We start from the raw sequence: 20401 nt of genomic DNA, 5'->3' as shown, positions 1-20401 counted from the left end.
TACATCCACTTTCCCAATAACTAAAGAAATACATTTAATTAAACAATTTGTGTAAACTTACTTATTTTTGAGGGCATTTGTTTAAGTGTGTACTTACCTATTAAAAAATCTCAGCGAGAACTAGTAGAGTTGAGATCAAATAGTTTGAGACTTAATTAAGTCTCATTCTTCCTAGAGTATTTCTAAATGAAAAATCCAGTATTTAAAAACCTTGGTTTCTCATCAAGCTATCTTTCTTTCCAGTAGTTTATTGAATATACTTGGTGAAATGCAAAGGTTGATTGTCTCTTTTCTCTCTCCTCTCTAGTTAAAAAGATAATGTCCAACAAGATTTTGATTTCTTAACTTTTAACTACTATATAGGAGTAATGGTACTTGACCAAGAATTTTTTGCTTTTAATTTCAACCAAACGTGATTTCATCATAATAGGCATTTCTTAATGAAGACACTCCTTATACCAATGCAGGAAAGCATTTCTTCTTGAATTTACCAGTCAAGACAGTTGCACTGGAATACTGAGAGATTAAGTAACCTGCCTAGGGTGACACAGTCAGTATATGTCAGAGACAAGTCTTGAGAACTGGTCTCCCTGACGACAGGGTTGACTTTCTACCTATTATACAATGTTAAGTCTCTCTGTCAAAAAATAGGGTACGCCTAATAAGAGATAATAAAACAAAATTTACCTGAGTCTTGTAAATCCAATTAAGAATGAGTTAAATAAGAAGAGAAAGAAAGATAATGAGAGGAAAAAATTGCATAAAAGTTTACATATAATCACACACACAAGCTAGATTCAATATAAAATAGCTGCAGTATGGGAAAAATAATAGTAGAAATTTCTAGTAATTCATAATTCATAGGAGATAATTTGGAGAAAACCAGTAGGAAATTTGTGACCAACTTTAGATAGATCACATTTTGAAATTGAAATTCAAAAGAATTCCAATATGAAGTGAAAGGAATGGAATAATCAAGGGAGAGAGGGTAATGATACCTAAGAATGTTAGGTATGCCTACATTACATTTATTCTTAAAGCCCAGAGGTATAGGTGATTATGTACAAACGTGTCAAATATAGTTAATAAGCATGGTGAACTAGAGATAATAATGTGAAAAGACAGAGGAAGCTTGTGTATCAAGTTGAACAAGAAGAAAATAGTTCTTTTGCAATGTCAATTATTGCAGAGATGTGACTATTAGGTCTAATATAGTCTTACCCTAGATTTGGAAGTGGAGAAATTTTCAAGGTTTGTAGAAAAAATATAGATAGGAAGAACACATGATTTAAAATTTTATAGAGAAAGAAAATGCAAGAAGGAGAAAAAACTATAAAGATCTGATTTGAAATGAAATGAAGTAGTAATCCAAAAGGACTAGCGAACATATACTTAAAATTGACCAACTTATACTTTCAACCAGGATGATAAAAAATGAAAAGTAACTAAGGTGACGGCTAGGTGGTGCAGTGGATAAAGCACCAGACCTGGAGTCAGGAGTACTTGGGTTCAAATCTGGTCTCAGACACTTAATAATTACCTAACTGTGTGGTCTTGGTCAAGCCACTTAACCCCATTTGCCTTGCAAAAATCTAAAAAAAACTAATTAAGCATAAATGTCAAAGCATGTCACAATCCCCTAAGATATTTTTAAAATCTGTATTAATTAAAAGAGAATGATCAGCGGGGGGATAGGACTGTTATTTGAGAAGGATGGTACAGAAAATGAACAATGGAGAAAAAAATAGATTCAGCTTGTATTTTGTTTTTAAGTTTCTCTGAAAATAAAAATTATTTTTGGATTGGAAAGGAGAGCTCAAAAAAGAACAATAAGGAGTTGAAACCTTGCATAAATTAAATAGAAATAGAGAATTTAATTGCTTTTGATAAGGTCATCATCATTCACAAGTGAACTGACCCTCAGGACATCCAAATAACTCTCAGATATTATTTCTATGAAGGGTACTGTAAAAAAAATGACTTAATGTCAGCTTGGGAGAGGGTGAGATATCTCTTGTGAATATTCCTGGAGATGTGTTCTTTATTTTCTGAAGTTTAATATTTATATTAGTATTTTTGATGAAAGCACTGATGATATGCTTATCAAATTTTTATTACTCAATTTAAATTTCCCTCTTCAAAATTACTCATATACCACTTTCTTTGTAAAATTTAATTCCCTATCTAATGTCCTTTTCTCAGTAATCATTTATGCTTCTCTGTGGCTCTTAAGACTATTTATCACATTATTCTTGGGTATTATACCTTCTCAGGATATCTGTGACTTTTTTTTTCTCCTGGCTATTTCCCTCTTAACTAACCACTCTTTTCCAATTTTCCTTTGGTGTACAGTGTCTGATGTCACCATTCTAATAACAGACTAATGAATTTTTTCAAATAATATGGCAATTATGACCATTAGTACACATAGTGATCTATAATACATAATAGTGAAAAAATCATTAACAATGGTAAATTCACAGATCCAAGAAATACTGAAGACTTTTGTATGTTTGTTTCTGTTGGATGATATGGACTTTGAGGGAAGATATTATGTTTTACTTTATTATGATATATCTCTCTGTATTTCTGGTCCTAAGTGTGTGTCTATATAGGAGACCTTTAATACATATTTGTTGAATTGCATCAAATTGAATCATTGAATTAAAATATGTTTTCTTTTCTTCTAGCTGAAGATAACAGCCTATCACAAAAGAGAAAAGTAACAGTTGAAGATCTATTCAGTCCAGACTTCAAAATTCATGATCCAGAGGCTAAATGGATAAGTGGTGAGTTCTATATATACATGAGAACACTGATCCTTTTGCTTCTTCCTGTTTACTCTTTTTTTCTTATTTACATCTTGAATTCTCTTCTCTTTTTGACTATAAGGATTGAAGCTACTCAGCTGTTTTGGTATTTGTCATCCTTTTGCCATGATGGGAATCTATAAATCTCATAGCTTTGGGTTTTTTTAAATATGTGTTGTTGCACCATGGTACATTGACAGTCTTAAGTTTATAAAAAAATGTATCTTCTGATTATATTTGTGCAATGTGTTGCCTCACTGAGACATTACTTTTTTTTTCAGACTGAAGTGAAATGTTGCTAAGCAACAGTTATACTGCAAAAAATGGAATTAGGCTTTTCCTTCTTTCCTTCTTTCCTCAAAAGCCACACATTTTTTGTCTTGTATCCTATACTTCTCTTTGCTCCCCACTGTACTACATAAAGATGCCAAAATAAGTTTTTAAAATGACATAAAATGATAAAAAAAAAAGAGTTGAAAATAACTATGATCAGGTATGTCAAGACATACCAATATTCTCATTTCCTCATTGGAGTTTAATATGATAAAATAAGCATAAGGATAACAAGAATAATGATACATAATGAACATTTAAACTTTTAAATCTCCTTCTATGACTAATCTCATGTGATCCTTACAGTAACCCTGTAGGTACTATGTAGGTACTACAAGCAGCATTAGCCACTTTTGACATTTTCTGTGACTTACATAAGTTAAATGCTTTTCTTGTGATAGATATTATCTGGCTCCATGATGAGGGCATCTTCCTCTTTTTCTTTTTCCTCCACTCAACAGAGATAAGAAAGCGTCTGGGGACAAGTCACTGTCCTACCAGTACTCTTTTATATTCAAAGTTTAGTGCAATATTGCCCAGGTAGGTCAAGTGATAACTTTATGTAATAGAATAAAAGTACTGGGAAGCAAGTTCATATTCTTCAGACTGACAGAAAGCTCCTTCAGCAGTAAACAGAATGACAGAGATAATATGTACTTTCTCTCATATGGTTTAAGATTCTAATAGTAGTTCTCTGGAATGGAAAACCTTTACATTACATGAAATTTGAGGGTTCTGAGTGCTCTTCTTTTATGGGTCAATGCTATACTTTGGCAACTACGGGCATTAATTTTGCTGGTGATTATGAAATAATCCCAGTAGAGTTTATCTGTTGAAATTTATCATTATTATTCTCTAAAATGAGCTACAGTTAGGTGTTAAAACAGCTGGCAGCAGGACTGTAATGATGAACTTTACAGAGCTTTACTCATTCTCATGATCTAGTATTAGAAAATACCTTAGAAGTTATGTATGTTCAAGGTCCTCCAAAGAGTCAGCAGGTCTTGCCCAAAGCATACCTAAGAAGCTGTAGAGCCAAATTCTCTTTCTACAACCTCTTATTGTTTTATTGAGTTTTTAAGTAGACGGGTTTAGGAAAAAAAACTGATGATTCCTTTGAATTTTGTTTAACATAAGGCACTTTAACACACATGGGATTATAGGGACTTTAGTCTACATATCTTTCAGTGTATATTTTTTTCAAACTGTGAGGTATACACTAGCTTAAAGTACTGCAATCAAAATAATGGTTGAACTTATTTTATATTTTTGAATGTATTATTTTTATTACCCCTTACATGTGAGATTAGTGAGATTACTCCTTTTGAGTAGTCAGTCTTTTAAATGGGTGTTGGGAGACAAGGTGTAGTTTTCCCTTGTCTTTCTAATAGTTATAATGTTAAATGTTGACTTTATAATTAATTCAATTATTTTTGTAAAAATAGAAAGTAATGAAATAGAAGGAAATAGAATGTATGTTTTTGCATATGTGCATATGTATGTATGTAATTTCCTTCTATTTGTATATGTGTGTACATATACATATATGTATATATGTATTTTTTCAGTCATGGAGAGTTATGGGTAACAAATTAATTGGATTTGCCTCTTTTTTTGGTGATCTTATCAAGATAATTAGAAATGAAAAAGGATTTATTTCCAGTCTTCTTGAATTTCTAATAGGAAAATCCTTGAGATTTCTTTGAAAACATGTTTCCTTTCTGTCCATCTAAATTAAGACATTAACTGTAGTTTTAAAATGGTACCTATATTATACATTGTAGCATTATAGTTTCTTCACATAGCATTTAGGAAACTTATTTATTAATTTCTATATCTTTTCCCTTATCCTTTCTATATCAATATAGATACTCTTTGCTTCTTTCTTTAATTATGAATTTATTGCATCCAAGTATATACCTTTGGCCAAATGGCCTATATCTCACAGGTACATTTTCATCTCTATATATGTTTCTGAGAATGAGGACACCATGTAAAATATCTCTGTGTCCATCCATCACTATCACCACATTGTGGGCATTGAACCCACTATTTTTCTCATACATGATACTTTTTTGATTATGTAGTGAATGAATATATACATAAGATATACTTTATTCAAAATGTTAATATGAGTGTATACACATTGACACACAAGAAATAAGGTTTCAGTGTACAATAGATATCTAAATATCTTGCATTAATGTGCATTAATAAATTTGGTTAACCATATTGAAAATAGAAGTATAGGGGGCAGCTAGGTGGCATAGTGGATAAAGCACCGGCCCTGGAGTCAGGAGTACCTGGGTTCAAATCCAGTCTCAGACACTTAATAATTACCTAGCTGTGTGGCCTTGGGCAAGCCACTTAACCCCATTTGCCTTGCAAAAACCTAAAAAAAAATAGAAGTATAAATAATTCAGAAAATAACAAAAATGTATTTCCATTTAATTTTTAAATATATGGATAAGGTATTTGAGGCATGGGAAGGGCAGCTGATTTACCTTACTGGTTCCATCATTCTTTGGCTAATAAAATAGCTAAAGAAATTTGCTTTGACATTCATATACCTACAGATTGGTAGGTGATGGATCAAAAATGTGCTGACTATCCCGGGGAAATCAGACCCAAAACATCCCCTGGTCAGCTTTTGAATTTTCTTGAATTAACTAATTAAGTAAAGCACATGGCAATAACTCATAGTTAGCCATTCATAGGGAATAGGTGATACTCCCCAAGCAACCTGCATTACAAAGCCTTTCCTGACTTCTGTCAATACAGAGCACTATTCATGAATGCCATACATTGCTTCATAGAAAAATCATCTGTGCATCCAAAGAGACTCTTAGAAGGATTTTACTAGCCTTTATTTGATAAAATAATCCACACAAAAATGTCTCATTGCAAAACAATAAAATAACTAGGTCATTGGAGCTCTCTGAAAACTAGTTACTATTTAAAGAGTACCTGAGAATAGTTTTCTTTCTCCTTTTTTCTCTTTCTTCTTATTAATCCTATTCCTATTCTCTTTTCTTCCTCCTTTTTATAAGACAATTTCAAGCTTTATTTCATAGATTTTATTAGCATTAAGAAATTATGCTTTTTATTTTACTTTTTTATTTCAAATGAGCATTTCTATAACTATAAAATAACACAAAAATAGGATTGTATATAAAACTAAGTCCGTATTTCACACTCCTTGCTTTTGTAAAATATAATAACAAATTCCCTATATTGCTTTAAAAAATACCCTGATTATTTCTATTTTCTACTGAACTTTTTCCTGCCTCTTGTGTCTTAAAAAAAAAGGCCTTTCTAATGACCTCCCTTTTTTGACTTTGCTATTGCTAATTACCTCCCCAATTAAAAATAGAGGAGGGTAAAACCCTTAAACAAAACAGGCAGCCATAAGAAATACATACACAATGATCCTGTCCAAAATCGTATGTCTTTTTCTATACTGTGAACACAAAACCTCAAGTCCATTGCCTCTCTATGGAAAGGTGGAGCTATCAGCCTCATCATAGGTCCATAGAGACATGATTAGCCATTGCTTTGATTAGAATTTACAAACTCTTTACAATCTTTCAGAGTTGTGCTTGTTTGTAGTGTTATAATTATTATTATATAATTTTTAAATTAATTAATTTTCATCCATATGGACATGTATCTTTTTAAGTTACAATATTTTCTTCCACCCTCCCTTCCCTCCCCCTCCCCTCAGTGGCAAACAGGTTAGTATTGTACATACATATTTTGGATAAACATGTTTACATAGCAATCATTTTTGGTATGAGGAATTAGGATTCAGGGAAAGACATACATAAGAGATGACTTTTATAAAGTGTTCATCAGATTCTTAAGGGTTGGTATTATATAAATTAATCTTCTGGTTCTGACTCTACCACAGGTCTTTCTTTTTACACTTTCTCTGAAATATCTTTCCTGATTTTCAAATTGCATTAATATTCTATTACCACACAGAACTTTGTTTAAACATTTCCTAATTGATGGATACAACCATGAGATTCCCTTTACTTTCTTTTTTTCCCCTTTTAAGTCTTCATTTGGATCAGGGAAGTTTATTTTCCTTATGATTTTTCCCTTTCATTATTATTCTCTCATTTTACCCCATTCTCCTTGTCCCATTTGTTTTCCTGTTGAATTCATTCATCTCTTCTTTATTCATTTCAAATAAAAGAGAGTTTTAAGTAATATCTACACTCCTCACTCCTGCTTCCATTTGTATAAATACAGAAAGAGAAATTCAGTTTTGGTCATGGTCACTATGTGAATTTGTTTTCTTGGCTATTATTTGTTAGGGGTTTTTTTTCTATTTTTTAATTGGGGGTGAGGTGGAGTATGTAGATTTTCTCATATATTCCAGATATAAGAAATATCAAGTACTACTCCCTATTACCCCTTTGTACACTGGTGTATTCCTCTTATTTTCTCTTATTTTGCCCCTCTTAAAACCATCAGAACAGAATCAAAGGTTTTTTTTATTGTTCTGCTTTAAATTCCCTCAGTACCATTTAAAGATAATAAGTTCTACCAGGACACATTTCTTTTCTCCATATTAGAATGTTAGAATTATAACATACAGAATCCCTCCCAATTGTTCAAATGAATTTCCACTTCTAGGTTGTTTTTGTTTGCATTTCAAAGTTCCTACTCAGTCTTCTCATTAGAAATTTTCAAAAAATCTCTATACTATTAAAATTTAGATTTTTCCCCTGTGGAATTATACTCAGCCTTGTTAGTTAAATTATTCTTGATTGAGATGTGATTTAAATAAATAAAATAATGTATTTTCCCCTCAACTTCTTTTTCATGGGTCAGAATACTCTCAGTCACTCAGTAAAACATCTTTTTGAATTGTGGGACCATCAAATGTTTTAGAATTTTAAGTATCTTAGAAGTCATCTATCTCCCTCATTTTAGAGATGAACTTTTAAATTTCTTCCAGTTATTAGTGTTCTCTTCCTTCTTAAATTACCTTTAATTTGTTTAATTGAAGATGTGTTTTTCTTCATTAGAATACAAAGAGCAGAAATTGCTTTATCAGTGTCTTTCTGTGTCCCCAGGACCTAGTGTAAGTCCCTTGCACTTATTCTGTATTTTAATAATTGTTGAATTGAATTAAATGAAAATTAAACCCAAAGTGGTTAAAGGACTAGCTATTTGACTGTGAATAATTCCTTTAACATCTTTGATTCTTAGCTTACTGTGTGGGTTGTATCCCTTTTCAATAAATCTCAGAGATTTATTAAGGTATGAAGAGAAAGTATTCAATTCTCAAGAAGCGGACCTCTACTCAACCATAGTCATGGGAAAGTAAGGCAATGAGATATGAACTGTAGGAGCAATATATCCTAACACTATTCCCCCCCCACACACACTGACCCATCTTCATTATGTGGTCTTCACGATCTAAGCATGTAAACTAATTTAAAGAAAAACATATAATCCAAACAGAGACATGTATCTCCTCCTGAGGAATGCATCTGGACTCAGTAGATAAGGAGCAAAATCAGTTTGCTCTCACATTCCAGTGATGATAACATTCACTGACATCCCAGAAGTTGTCAGGGAAGGAGGGCCAAAAGAGACATAACCCATAGCTCAGTTTATTCTAATCTATAATACTCTCCTGAAGAAATATCAGACTTTATCTCATTCACCTACCCATATGTAAAATGTGAAATAATACTTGCACTACCTACTTCACAATGTGATTATGAGGAAAGTATCCCCTGGGCATTATATAAATTTGAGTAGTGGTTGTCATTGGTTAATGATGTTGCTTTTGCTATTGCTGCTAATGTAGATGGCTAAGGTCAATTAGCTGATTGCAGAACCAGAAGGAGATTTTTTTATTCTTATCTACCAAGTTTTTGATAGCCCATCATGTGCTGAGCCAGTAGATGATTATCTTTCTGATTATTATTTGGGCTTTGTCCTTGTAAAGATATTTTAGATTTCCACCTTTTTTTTCTTGCTTTCAGTTCTATAGCAATTCTGATTTTCCCATCAAGAAATATAGGAAGAATGTCCAAGAGATAAAGAAAGCTGATGTAATTCCCCAGTGAAAAAGAAACTTTTCTGTTTTTAGTGCACCAACTACTAAAATAAGAAAAAAAGTTTCAAATTGAATATCAGATGTAATGGTCTAGAACTAATTCATTTTATTTATTTGTCTGGAGAAAATAAGCTGTGCTATAATAGTCTTTTGTGTGTTTTAACATTCTAAGCTTAAATTATTCATGACTACTTTTGTGATGAGGATGAGAACAAAGACCTTGAAAATTCTAGGATGTCTCCTTCTGCCTCATTGTACTTTGAATGTTGGTTAAAAATACCATCATTGGGGTGGCTAGGTGGCACAATGGATAGAGCACCTCCCTGGAGTCAGGAGAACCTGAATTCAAATGCGGCCTCAGTCACTTAAGAATTACCTAGCTGTGTGGCCTTGAGCAAGCCATTTAACCCCACTGCCCTGCAAAAAAAAAAAAAAAATACCATCATGCTGTTTGGATTCAAGTGACTTAAATGAATTTCTACTACCATATATGAGCAATATACTATGAGAATTTCCCTAAAAGATAAGTAGTCATCTTATAATTGGGATGTGGTCTTGATTGACAGTCATCATCTCATGTGATTTCTATGTATGTTTGATTTGACTTCATGTCTTGGCTTAATCTGCATACAAGAACTGCTCAATGGAGTAAGAATTATAGAAATTATACCTTGAAAAAATAATAATGGTCTAAATGGGTTTTTTTGGATTTTTTTACTTTTTAAAAAAATGTATTTATTTAAGGTAATGGGGTTAAATGACTTGCCCAAGATCACACAGCTAGGCAATTTTAAGTTTCTGTGTCGAATTTGAACTCAAGTCCTCCTGACTCCAGGGTCTGTATTCTATCCACTGCATCACCTAGCTGCTCCAGTCTATGTGTTTTTAATCTTTTTTCTGAATTTAACAAACACCCCCCCCACAACAAACATTTTCCCCATGAAAAGTTTAATTAAAAAAGAGAATTTACATGAAACAGTGAATTTATTTTTTTCAATCCTGTTATTCATGTCTATGCTTCTTTATGAAATTTTGTTTTCTTCTGTGCATTTAAGAATATTTTATTAACCCTTTTTCTTTTCAAAATTGCTAACCTTCTTATACACTTCTTCCCACCTCAAAGCAGAATAAAAGAAATACTTAGGAACAAATAAATATAATCAAAAAACATTCCCAAAGTCCCAAAAATAAATGTGTCTTTGTACTTTGTCACTTTTTTTCATACTTTATCTTTTGGACACATGGATGATCATTACCTTGACAATAGTTCTTTAGTTTCTCAAAATTATTTTTCTATATAAAATTGTTCTTATGATACAATGTAATTCATTATCCATCAGTTCATTTTTTTTCTGAAATCATCTAAATCATCTCTTTTGTCACAACAGTATTCTTTCACATTCATGTGCCACAATTTGTTCAGCAATTCTGTATTTGGTTTTGTAGGGAATCCCACATTGGCATTCCAATTATTTTCTTATTCTGTTTTCCCTCTTAATTTTCATTTCAGTTTCAGGATATTTATTTTGATTGTAACTATTCCTTTCTAGTATCATACTCCCCAACTCTGCCTATATTCACATGTTCCCCTATTGTATTTGTTATATTTTTATGTCACTGAAGTTTGTTCAATAGGAGGGTGAGAGAAGTGTTTCAAGAAAATTAATCTGGCAATTGTGTGTTGGTTATAGTGGAGTGGCAGTGATTAGGAATAGGGTGATTCATAAGGATTTTGAACTGATTATAAGGTTTAGGAATAAAATGATGAAGAGCTTACCCAATTTAGTAATGGAGAAAAGAGGGAGAGAAAAGAAATGTTTTGAAGGACCAATCAACAGGATTTAATGGATAATATAAAAATATAAGCTCAGGAATACATCAAAGATAACAGATATTTCAAGCCTGAATTACTAGGGAAAATAGTAATATCGAAATAACTGAAAAAGGGGGGCATGATTTAAAGTTTTTGAAATTTTAAACTTGAGGTGATGGCTAAAAACTCAAGTGGAAATTTTTCAGCAGGTATTTAGTAAAATAAAGTTGAAATTCAGATAAGGAGTCAGGACTAGTGTATAGGATTTAGGTGCAATCATCTTGATCAGGTTTGAAGCTTTGCTAATGAACTATCTTTGTAAGGAAGACATTGTCTCTATAGGGTAGAAGATTCCAGAAGGACCCATAGAGGAAAAGAAAAGAAAAAAATGAGTCATGAAAGAAAACAAAAAAGAAATGGTCAAAAAGGTAGAAAAATGGTAAAGACCACATGGTATCATAGAATCCAGAAAGGCAGGGGAGGAAGGAACTATATCTTCTCCTTATCTTTTCCCTCCTCTCCACAAATTTACAACTTTTTCCTTAAAAAATACTGAATCTTCCTATCTTGCCCAGGCTGGAAGTTCAGGAACTGCACAAAGTGCTCAATACAGTACCTTTGACCTACTCTATATATAATTTGAACCAGGTTACTCTTGCCTAAGGCAACTTGGTCCCACTTTTTTTTTAGAAGCAAATTTTGTAAATTGAGACTAATTTAGTCAATTTCTTTTATTTGGAAATCGCCCTACTATTGAAAGCCCTACGATTTAGCAAGCATGTGCGCGCGTGCACACACACACACAAACACACACACACACACACACACACACACACATAGGAAATACACACTCTCTCTCTCTCCTACTCAATTGGAGTTAACTTTTGAGGAAATCATATGGATAAATGAGGTTATGGTAGAATTTTACTCATAAAATTCAAAATTTCTTGGAAAAGGTTCTCATGTTTATATTATTAGTGACTAAAAGTGAGAAGAGCTTGTTTTGAACAAAAAATATAGTTAGGAAGCTTTAAAGTTTCTTTTTCCTTATCATTTGCTCCTAGAAAAAACAGGGAACAATTTATTTATCTTTGGCCTCCCAATATAGTTGTTTTGCCAGTGTTCTAAAACTATGAAAACTGTCTAAATCCCTAGGTGAGATATAATTTTCAACAAACATTTTTTGCAGATTTGCCTTGTTCTAGGAAAAATTGAAATCAGTATACTTAATGTTTCCCTGTGCTCTTAACTCTCATTGATACCCCCCATCTCTCTATCTGTCTCTCCTTCCTCCCTCTGTCTCCTTTTCTTTCCCTCCTCCCCTCACAGATTCGGGGGCTTACTTAAGAAAGTAGTTCACAAGAACATGTTGATTCTTGGTCCTGAGCTTTGAGGGCAGGGTCTGAAGAGCCAGTGTATGAACTTCTCTCCTTGTTACTCTTAACTTCCATTCAGGTTTAGTTTGGATGGTGAGCTTAAACTTGGAATTTTTTCATGAAAGTTACCAGAATCCCTAGACTGTTTCCATTTGTTTACATACATTTCCATTATGTCAAGCCTTTGTTGGAGAAGAAAGCTTTGAATCTCTGAGATGTGGCACTGGAAAAACTGTAAAATTGGAGAAAATTGGGTCTTTTGAATATGGAGAAATATCAGCTGCAAAGTAGAAACTGGAAAAATGTATGTTTTAGCAAAATAAATTGGAGTCAGTGCATAGGGCTCAAAGCAAGTTGATTTCCATATTTGCTTTCTCTTCCACCCTTTTCTTATTTTGAAAAAAAAAGGCATGGATTGGTATAAAAATTTGTGGGATTTGGTGGAGAAGAAACTGATTAAATTTTTTTTCTAAGCTTCAGGGTTATCTGCTTATTTTTGAAAGAACACTCAGCTTTTTTCACCAGCTTGAGTTTATCTATCTGGACATTTCTTTGTGTAGGTATATAATCCTTTTCTTTCTTGATTTTTAAAATTTATTTTTAGCATTCTTTACTTTTAAATTTTTATTTTCCAATCCTCTCCATCCCCGCCACACCTTTTACCACCTATTGCGAAACAAGCAGTATGAAATTAGTTATATATGTGAAATCATGAAAAATATTTCCATTTGTCATTTTTTTTAAAAGCAAGGAAAAAATAAAGTGAGAAAATTATACTATAATTTGAACTTAGTGTTCATCAGCTTTCTCTTTGGAGGTGAATAGCATACTTTTTTCATCCCTAGTCTTTGGAATTGTCTTAGATAATTATATGGATCAGAATAGCCAACTTTTTCATAATTGATCATTGTAACATTGTTGTTATTGTAAACAATGAAGTTGTTCTCCTTCTCTTTGTATTAATTCCTGTAGGTCTTGCTAAGTTTTTGTTTTTGTTTTCTGAAACCACCCCCCCTCATCATTTCTCAGAACACAATAGTATTTCATTGCAATCATATGTCTCAACTTGTTCAGTTATTTCCCCATTCTCCCTGTTTTTGAGTTTCCCTTTGATTTCCAATTCTTTTCCACAACCAAAAAAAAAAGTTGCTGTAAATGCTTTATGAATATATAGGTTCTTTTTCTTTAATTTATTTGGATTACAGATGTAATAATTTTCAAAGGCTATGCACAATTTCACAGTCCCTTAGACAAAATTTCAAATTTTTTTCTAGAATGGACCTGTTTACTAGTCCACCAATAGGTTACCTGTTTTTTCCTCATCCCTTTTAGCATTTGTCATTTTTGAAAAATATGAGGTAGTACCTCAGAGTTACTTTAATTTCTAAAGTCAATAGTGATTTAGACATTTTTTCAAAAGATTGTAGATAACTTTGATTTCTTCTGAAAACTGAAAAACAGTGACTTATTTCAAAAACACAAAGGAAATAAGGTCTCTATAACTATCTGAAAAAAATATAAATTAAAACAACCCTTAGATATCACTTTAGTTTTTTCAAGCTGGTAAAAGTTTGAAAATCTAGGAAGACATTTTAGGAAGTACAAGAATAATAGATGCATTTATTTCAATGTCTATAGAACAGTGAAATAGTTCAGCAATTCTCAACAATAATTTAAAATGATGCAAGAAAAATCATTCAATTGTTTATATCCTTTTGCCACAAAAATCCTAGGACTGTATCCTATGTTGTTGACAAGGATGTAATCATATATTAGAATATTTGTAGTAGCAATATTTTCAAGAGCAAAGGATTATATTAAAACATGCTTAAAGCCTGAGGAATCCTCTTATACAAATTATAGTATATAAATATAATAAAATTTCATTGTGTTATAAAGAATAAGAAATATGATGAATTTAGAAAAATATAGAAAGATTTGAATGTACTGATGCAAATGAATGCAATGAATGAAGCAATATTATTAAAATCAACTTTTGAAATAAAAACTCTTAATTGCATATAATTAATATTAATAGTATATTAACAAAACTTTAAAGAACATTTTGTTCCTCTTTGTTAATTGATTAATTTTACAGGGAATAAATTTTGTAGGTATTTTTTTGGGGGGAAAATTACTTTGAAAAAGCAAAATATGTCCATTTTTTAAAGAAACAAGAACAATTTGTAAAGCATGGATGAAAGGAGTGGAAGGAAGCTAAAAGGTCACTGAAGAAAGGATGTTAGAGTACTTTGTGAAAAGGGAAAGCATTTCTCACTGAATCTTAGTTTTTTCCCAGGACTTTTAGAATCCATTTCCCAAGCATTTTTTTGAATCACCTCTGCAAGGTAACTAACATGGGCTTTTTCCAGTAGATAATTTGCTTCCTAGCAAGGTAATCCATTCTACTTTTTGAAAGCTCTAATTGTAAATTCTTCCTGTTATTGAGCTGAATTTTGACTTCCCTGTGAATTTCCACCATTGATTCTGATGGTTCTGCTCACTAGAAATATGTGGAATACATCTAACTGTTCTTTCTATGTGATAGCCCTTCAGATACTAGAAGACAACTATCATTCCACTTGCTCTTTACTCTTGGCTCAATATCCCAAATCTATTTGTCTCCCAAGTCACATATTTCACTGTCCTCTCTTTTGTACATGCTCCAATTTATCAATATCTTTCATAAAATTTGATTCCCAGAATTGAACTCAGTGTTTTAGATATGTTCTAACTAGGGTAGATTTCATGGATTCATTCCCTTCCTTAATTTTTTGTTTCTAATACCAAAAATTAAATCATATTTTTGGGTATTGTTAAAGCATTGTTGCTTCATTCCAGTTTCAATCAACTGAGCAACAGTCCTCTTTTATTAGAACTGTCATCTAGTCATATCAAAATTTGATCCTGAAAACCTGATTTTTTTAAGTCAAAGTATAGATTTTGGCATTTATTACTCTTCAGTATCTAATTATTAGGCCCAGACTACCATTCTAATTGTTCTTTTGGATTGGTATTCTTCCAGCCAATGTATTAATTAGCCATCTTAAATTTTCTGTTATTTATGTATTTATGTATCTTGCCTTCATGTTATCTTTGTATTTAAGAAACTGATAAATATGATATGCAGGAAAATGAGGACTTAACCCTATGTTCACTCCATTAGAGAATTTTTCTCCCAGTCTGACGCTGATCCATTAATCAATTCTCTGGACTTGTTGCTTGTCTAGTTTTACCTATACTTAAAGAAATTATCTTCAGCTCACTCTCATTCTTTTTTTCAACATGTTATTTCATGAAAGACTTTATCATAAGCATTGCTAAAATTAGATGGTCATTTCTCCTCCTCTCCACCTCCAAAGATGCATCACATCTCATCCACCTTGTCCACAATGAACCAGATTTTAGGCCTAAATTGTTATATTGTAGCTGCTGGCTACTTGAGTTCAGTTCTGCCTGTGAGGAATCCTTATTCAGACTCAGGAAGGCAAGGGTAGAAATAAAACAAAAATTTATTAAAAGAAGTTACAATACATAAAAGGAATTGGTAGAGAGAGAGAGAGATAAAAGAACAGTGTTGGCTAGGCCACAGGTTGGTAGAAAAGACTATGGCCCTGAGCTGGAGTCCAACCCAGGACTTTCATGTCTTTCACCCAGAGGGAAAAAGGTGAACTCCCTTTTTCTTACTGGACTAGGAATTAGGTATAAAGCATAAAGCCCAAGGAGATCAGGATACAAATTTTACATTAAACAATGAATCAATGTACATCAAGAATGGGGTTCTTCACCCAATTTAAGCAGCCTTTAAGATTACAAATTGTTTCTGTTACAATCATAATTCTCTGCTTCTAGTCAATTTACATCTCAAGAGTAGGTAGTTTACAATTTACATCTCCATCCAATTTTCTTTCTTACATTCACAACTCTCTTCAACTTCCCCTGCATCAATATCTAGTCTTGCTACCTTCAAATTCAGGTAAATGGAAGATGCTTTGACATTGAGGAAACAAAGTGGAAAAATTCTAAGAACCATTGTTCTAAAAATATATAAGGGAACAGATTTCAGCAAGCTTAAAAGAAAAAAGTTCTTAAGTATTAGAAGTATTCCTCAAAAGAGGAAACAGAACTATCCAAAAGGAGGTAGTAACATGATTTCCACCATATCTTTTTGGCCCCATAGATCAATTTGTCAGGGATTTTGTAGTAGAAGATTTTATTTAGCTTAGGTTGTACATAACAAGCTTTTGAAGTTCCTTACAACTTGAGGATTTTGTTATTCAGTGATTGTTCCAATATTCTTGTCAAGGACACTGTGGCTCTTTAAGTTACCAGTGTTAATAAATACTTGTGATCTTATTCTTTTAATTGAAACAAGAAATAGTGAGAACCTAATACCTTCCCTAAAAGATTATTTTAATCCTCAACTCTCAATTATCCATAAAGAGATTCTTTCCAACTGATCCTGACTTCTTGCTTTCTTTGATTAAAGGACAGAACTTTCAGTGAGCTTTGAGTTCCACATTGTACCTAACAATATTTTTTTCCTAGGACAAATAAAACAGAAGAGAAGCCCTGTAGTAAAAAAAAGATATTCTCATTGGGAGAGAGCAGTTTGTTCCACCTAGTGTCTGACCCTCATCCCAAATGGCTTATGGAAGTAGGTCCTAAGGGTGGTTAGCTTTGGGAGGAAGCATTCTCTCTCTCCCTGCCTTTCCCTTTACCCATATAGCCAACTTGAGATAAAATCTTATCAGGTATTTTTAGTTACTTAGGTTTCTGAAAAGGAACAATTAGAAGACCCAAAAGAATTATGCATCTTGGAATCTAAAAAAAAAGAGAAAATATCAAGAAAGTGGTCGTCTGTTGGAAATAGGAATGCTAGAGTTGAAAGGATTCATTGGATTTTCCTATTAGAAAATCAGTTGTGACCTTTGAGAGAGAAGTTCCAGAAAAGTGGGTGGAGCTGAAAGCCAAATTGCTAGGGACTGAGGAATGAGAATACTGTGAGGAAATGGAGACATCTGGTGCACACTATTTAAGGAAGCATTATCATTTAAATGGAAGACAGATGGGTCTGCTGCTTTAGAGTTTAGCATAGTGAAGGGCAAGGTATCTTTTAGGACTGGGGAGTTCCAATTATTCATGTAGGTAAAGGTCAAGGATCTTATGGAGAGGGAACCATTTAAATCAGTATGACAGAGAAGGGATAATTAATATATGATCTCTTAGAAAAAAAGTATTGAGGTATGGAGAAGTGTACTTGAGGAGGGTCACATTGGATGACCTAGAGTTGCTCACTAAAGGTAGAGTTGAGATTATCTACTATGACTAAAGAGGAAAGTTTTGGGATAATGGATGCTAGGAACATGATAACAGCTTTGTCCCTAAGACCCTCAGACATCCTGCTGGCAATCAAATCTCAGTTGTTCTTGCTACTCCTCCAGGTTCCAAGAAGCCCAATCTGTAAAGCTGTAAAAACAAAAACAAAAAATATGTACACATTGTAAAATGATATTTTTGGACCTCTTGTAGAACTCATTGAATGAACCAATAAACTGTTTTCTCAAACTCCTATAAAAATTGTTCAGCTGCTTGATTGACTAGAGGAGAGAGGTGGTCCTACTATAACTAATTTCCTCTGTCATCTAGCCCTTTCCTTGCTATGCTACAATCAGAATAGCTCCACAGACGATAGAAGGACTGGATTCCTGATCAAAATGGTAAATTAAAAAAAAATCCCTGACTTTAGATTCAAAGGATCCGAGTTGAAATCCCAACTTTGCTACTCTACTACCTGTGTAGGCTTGAGAAAGACATTTTTTCCTCAATTTCCTTATCAGCAAAATGAAGGAATTGGTTTGGATCATTGGTCATGGAGTCCTTTGATATTCTGATATAGGCTGTGGACCCTTTCCAAAAATAATGTTCTTCAAGGCATAAAACAAAATTCATAGGATTATAAAGAAAACCAGTTAAATTGAAAGACAGTTATCACATTATTAAATAACAAAGTTCTCAGTTTTCTGGGTTAAAAACTTCTAGACTAGATGATCTCCTTTGAGATTTTGATGAAGCCTGTAGATACTTTGTTAGAATAGTCTTCTTAAAGCAATAAAACAAAATACATAGAATAACAAAGGAACTCAGCCAGATTGATGGACTTGACCTCAGAGGAGAAATGAGAAAATTTCTAAATCTATGATTCTGTTCTAAATCTGTGATCCTGTTGCTTTCTAGTTGGTGAACTTACCTCAGTATTTAATGTTAAATCAGGTTTAAGAATGACATCTTAGGGTCTTAGGAGGTAGCAGATTCTTAGTTCCTCCTGCCTCTCTCTTCTACCTTTTTTTATGTAAATGACCTGTTCTTTTCTTTATCCATAGTCCGCCCCAATCAGCACTCAGGTTATTGGTTTTTCATCATCTTTCAGTGTTCTCTATTGTGGCTTCAATTTGAGCTTTATTTGGACTTCTCTCAGGAAAGAGATTTGAATTGGCAATGGCATTCCTTACCTTGCTTTGGGGACTCCACTTAGAGAATACCCACCAATACCAGTGTTCTTTCACCAAAACTCAAGGACTTCACTGTCAGTACCCTTATCCTCTAAGATTTCAAGAATTGGGGAAAACAAAAAAAATATAGCTCCATCTCACAGAGGTTGAAGACCCCAACTTCATACTATGTGGTGATGGAGCAGAAGTATGCAGCCCTATGGTGAAGACTATATTACTTCTTCTGTTGAGGAGATATGTTCTGGCAAAATTGAAAGTAAAGTAAATCTCACACTGCAACCTCACTTGTCCTGAAAGCCAATTATGACATGGAGATTTGTTTCCATAAAGATTAAGTTAGAAATATTAGCTAGACAACATAACATATAGGCAAAACTCCACACTTTGGGGCATAGTCTGCCTCTACCTGTTCTCAAGGAATGAAGCAGCAACAGTGACAAGGAGCAAGGAGGTGAATGTTGTCCTCAAGATAGCAGTGGCCATGACTCACGACCTTGGGACTCTGATGTGAAGAGAATACCTCACATAATTGGCTAGGATGGATGGCAGGTAGCATCTAGGCCTCTGGCTTGCTCTCTATTCCCAGAACTTGTGACAATGCTGCAGAATTTAATAAATTCTTACTCAGTGAAAGAGATAGAATAAATGCCGTTGTCTTGAATTTCCAAAAAAAAAGGGTTTTTGGTGTAGAAGTTAATAGTTCTCCAATAGTTCTACAAAAATAAACAAAAATAGCACGTGCCATTGTACAACAGAAACTTGTTGGACAGCTTCCTTTTCCTTAAATTTTTATATTTATGTTGATTTTTCACATATGTTCATTTTCAGATTTATTCCTTTCTCTCTGAAATAGTTCTCCCTTATTAAAAACAAAAAGAAGAGAGAGGAAAATAATCGAGCAAATCAATATAACTCATCACCTAAGTCTGTCTATGCCTGCAGTATTGGACACCTGTAGTACTCCCCACACACACACACCAAACTCCACTCCCTACAAACAGATACCTTTTAAAGAGAAGGTAAGAAATAAATTTCCTTATTTCTTCTCTGAGGCCAAGTACATCAATCTAGCTGGATTCCTTTGTTATTCTATGTACTTTGTTTTATTGCTTTAAGAGCATTATTCTGGGAAAGTGTCTACAGGCTTCATCAAAATGCCAAAGGGTTCTATCACTCATTCATTATAATTGCACAGCACTTGTTTTTTGACTTATTTGCTGTTGTTATTAGATAGAAATTATTGCAGTTGTCATGTATTTATAGTTATTGTGCATATTACTTTAGTTATATCCCCTTACATTCACTTACAGCAAGTTGCATAGTTATTCTCCATAGTGGAGGGATTTCCATTTCACTTCCTGTTCCTTGCTGTGACAAAAAGTGTTGCTATAAATATTTTTGTCTATACAGGACCTTTCTTTTTATCTATGAACTTCTTGGAATATATATGTGTGTATGTATAGATGTATATGTAT

At 33.0% G+C, this 20401-nt stretch overlaps 1 protein-coding gene across 1 annotated transcript in view; it reads left to right on the top strand.

The window, feature by feature from the left end:
* Positions 1–20401, top strand: part of DPP6 (dipeptidyl peptidase like 6) — a 1027554-nt gene that overhangs the window by 489346 nt on the left and 517807 nt on the right. Inside the window, exon 3 of the mRNA XM_074195237.1 lies at positions 2691–2789. Coding sequence (XP_074051338.1) covers positions 2691–2789 — 99 coding nt within the window. The remainder of the gene's footprint in view (positions 1–2690; positions 2790–20401) is intronic.

Source organism: Macrotis lagotis, chromosome 7, assembly GCF_037893015.1.
Source record: "Macrotis lagotis isolate mMagLag1 chromosome 7, bilby.v1.9.chrom.fasta, whole genome shotgun sequence".
Classification (NCBI taxonomy): domain Eukaryota; kingdom Metazoa; phylum Chordata; class Mammalia; order Peramelemorphia; family Peramelidae; genus Macrotis; species Macrotis lagotis.
The sequence above is the reverse complement of the archived record's forward strand: the minus strand, read 5'-3'. Positions and strand labels throughout refer to the sequence as shown.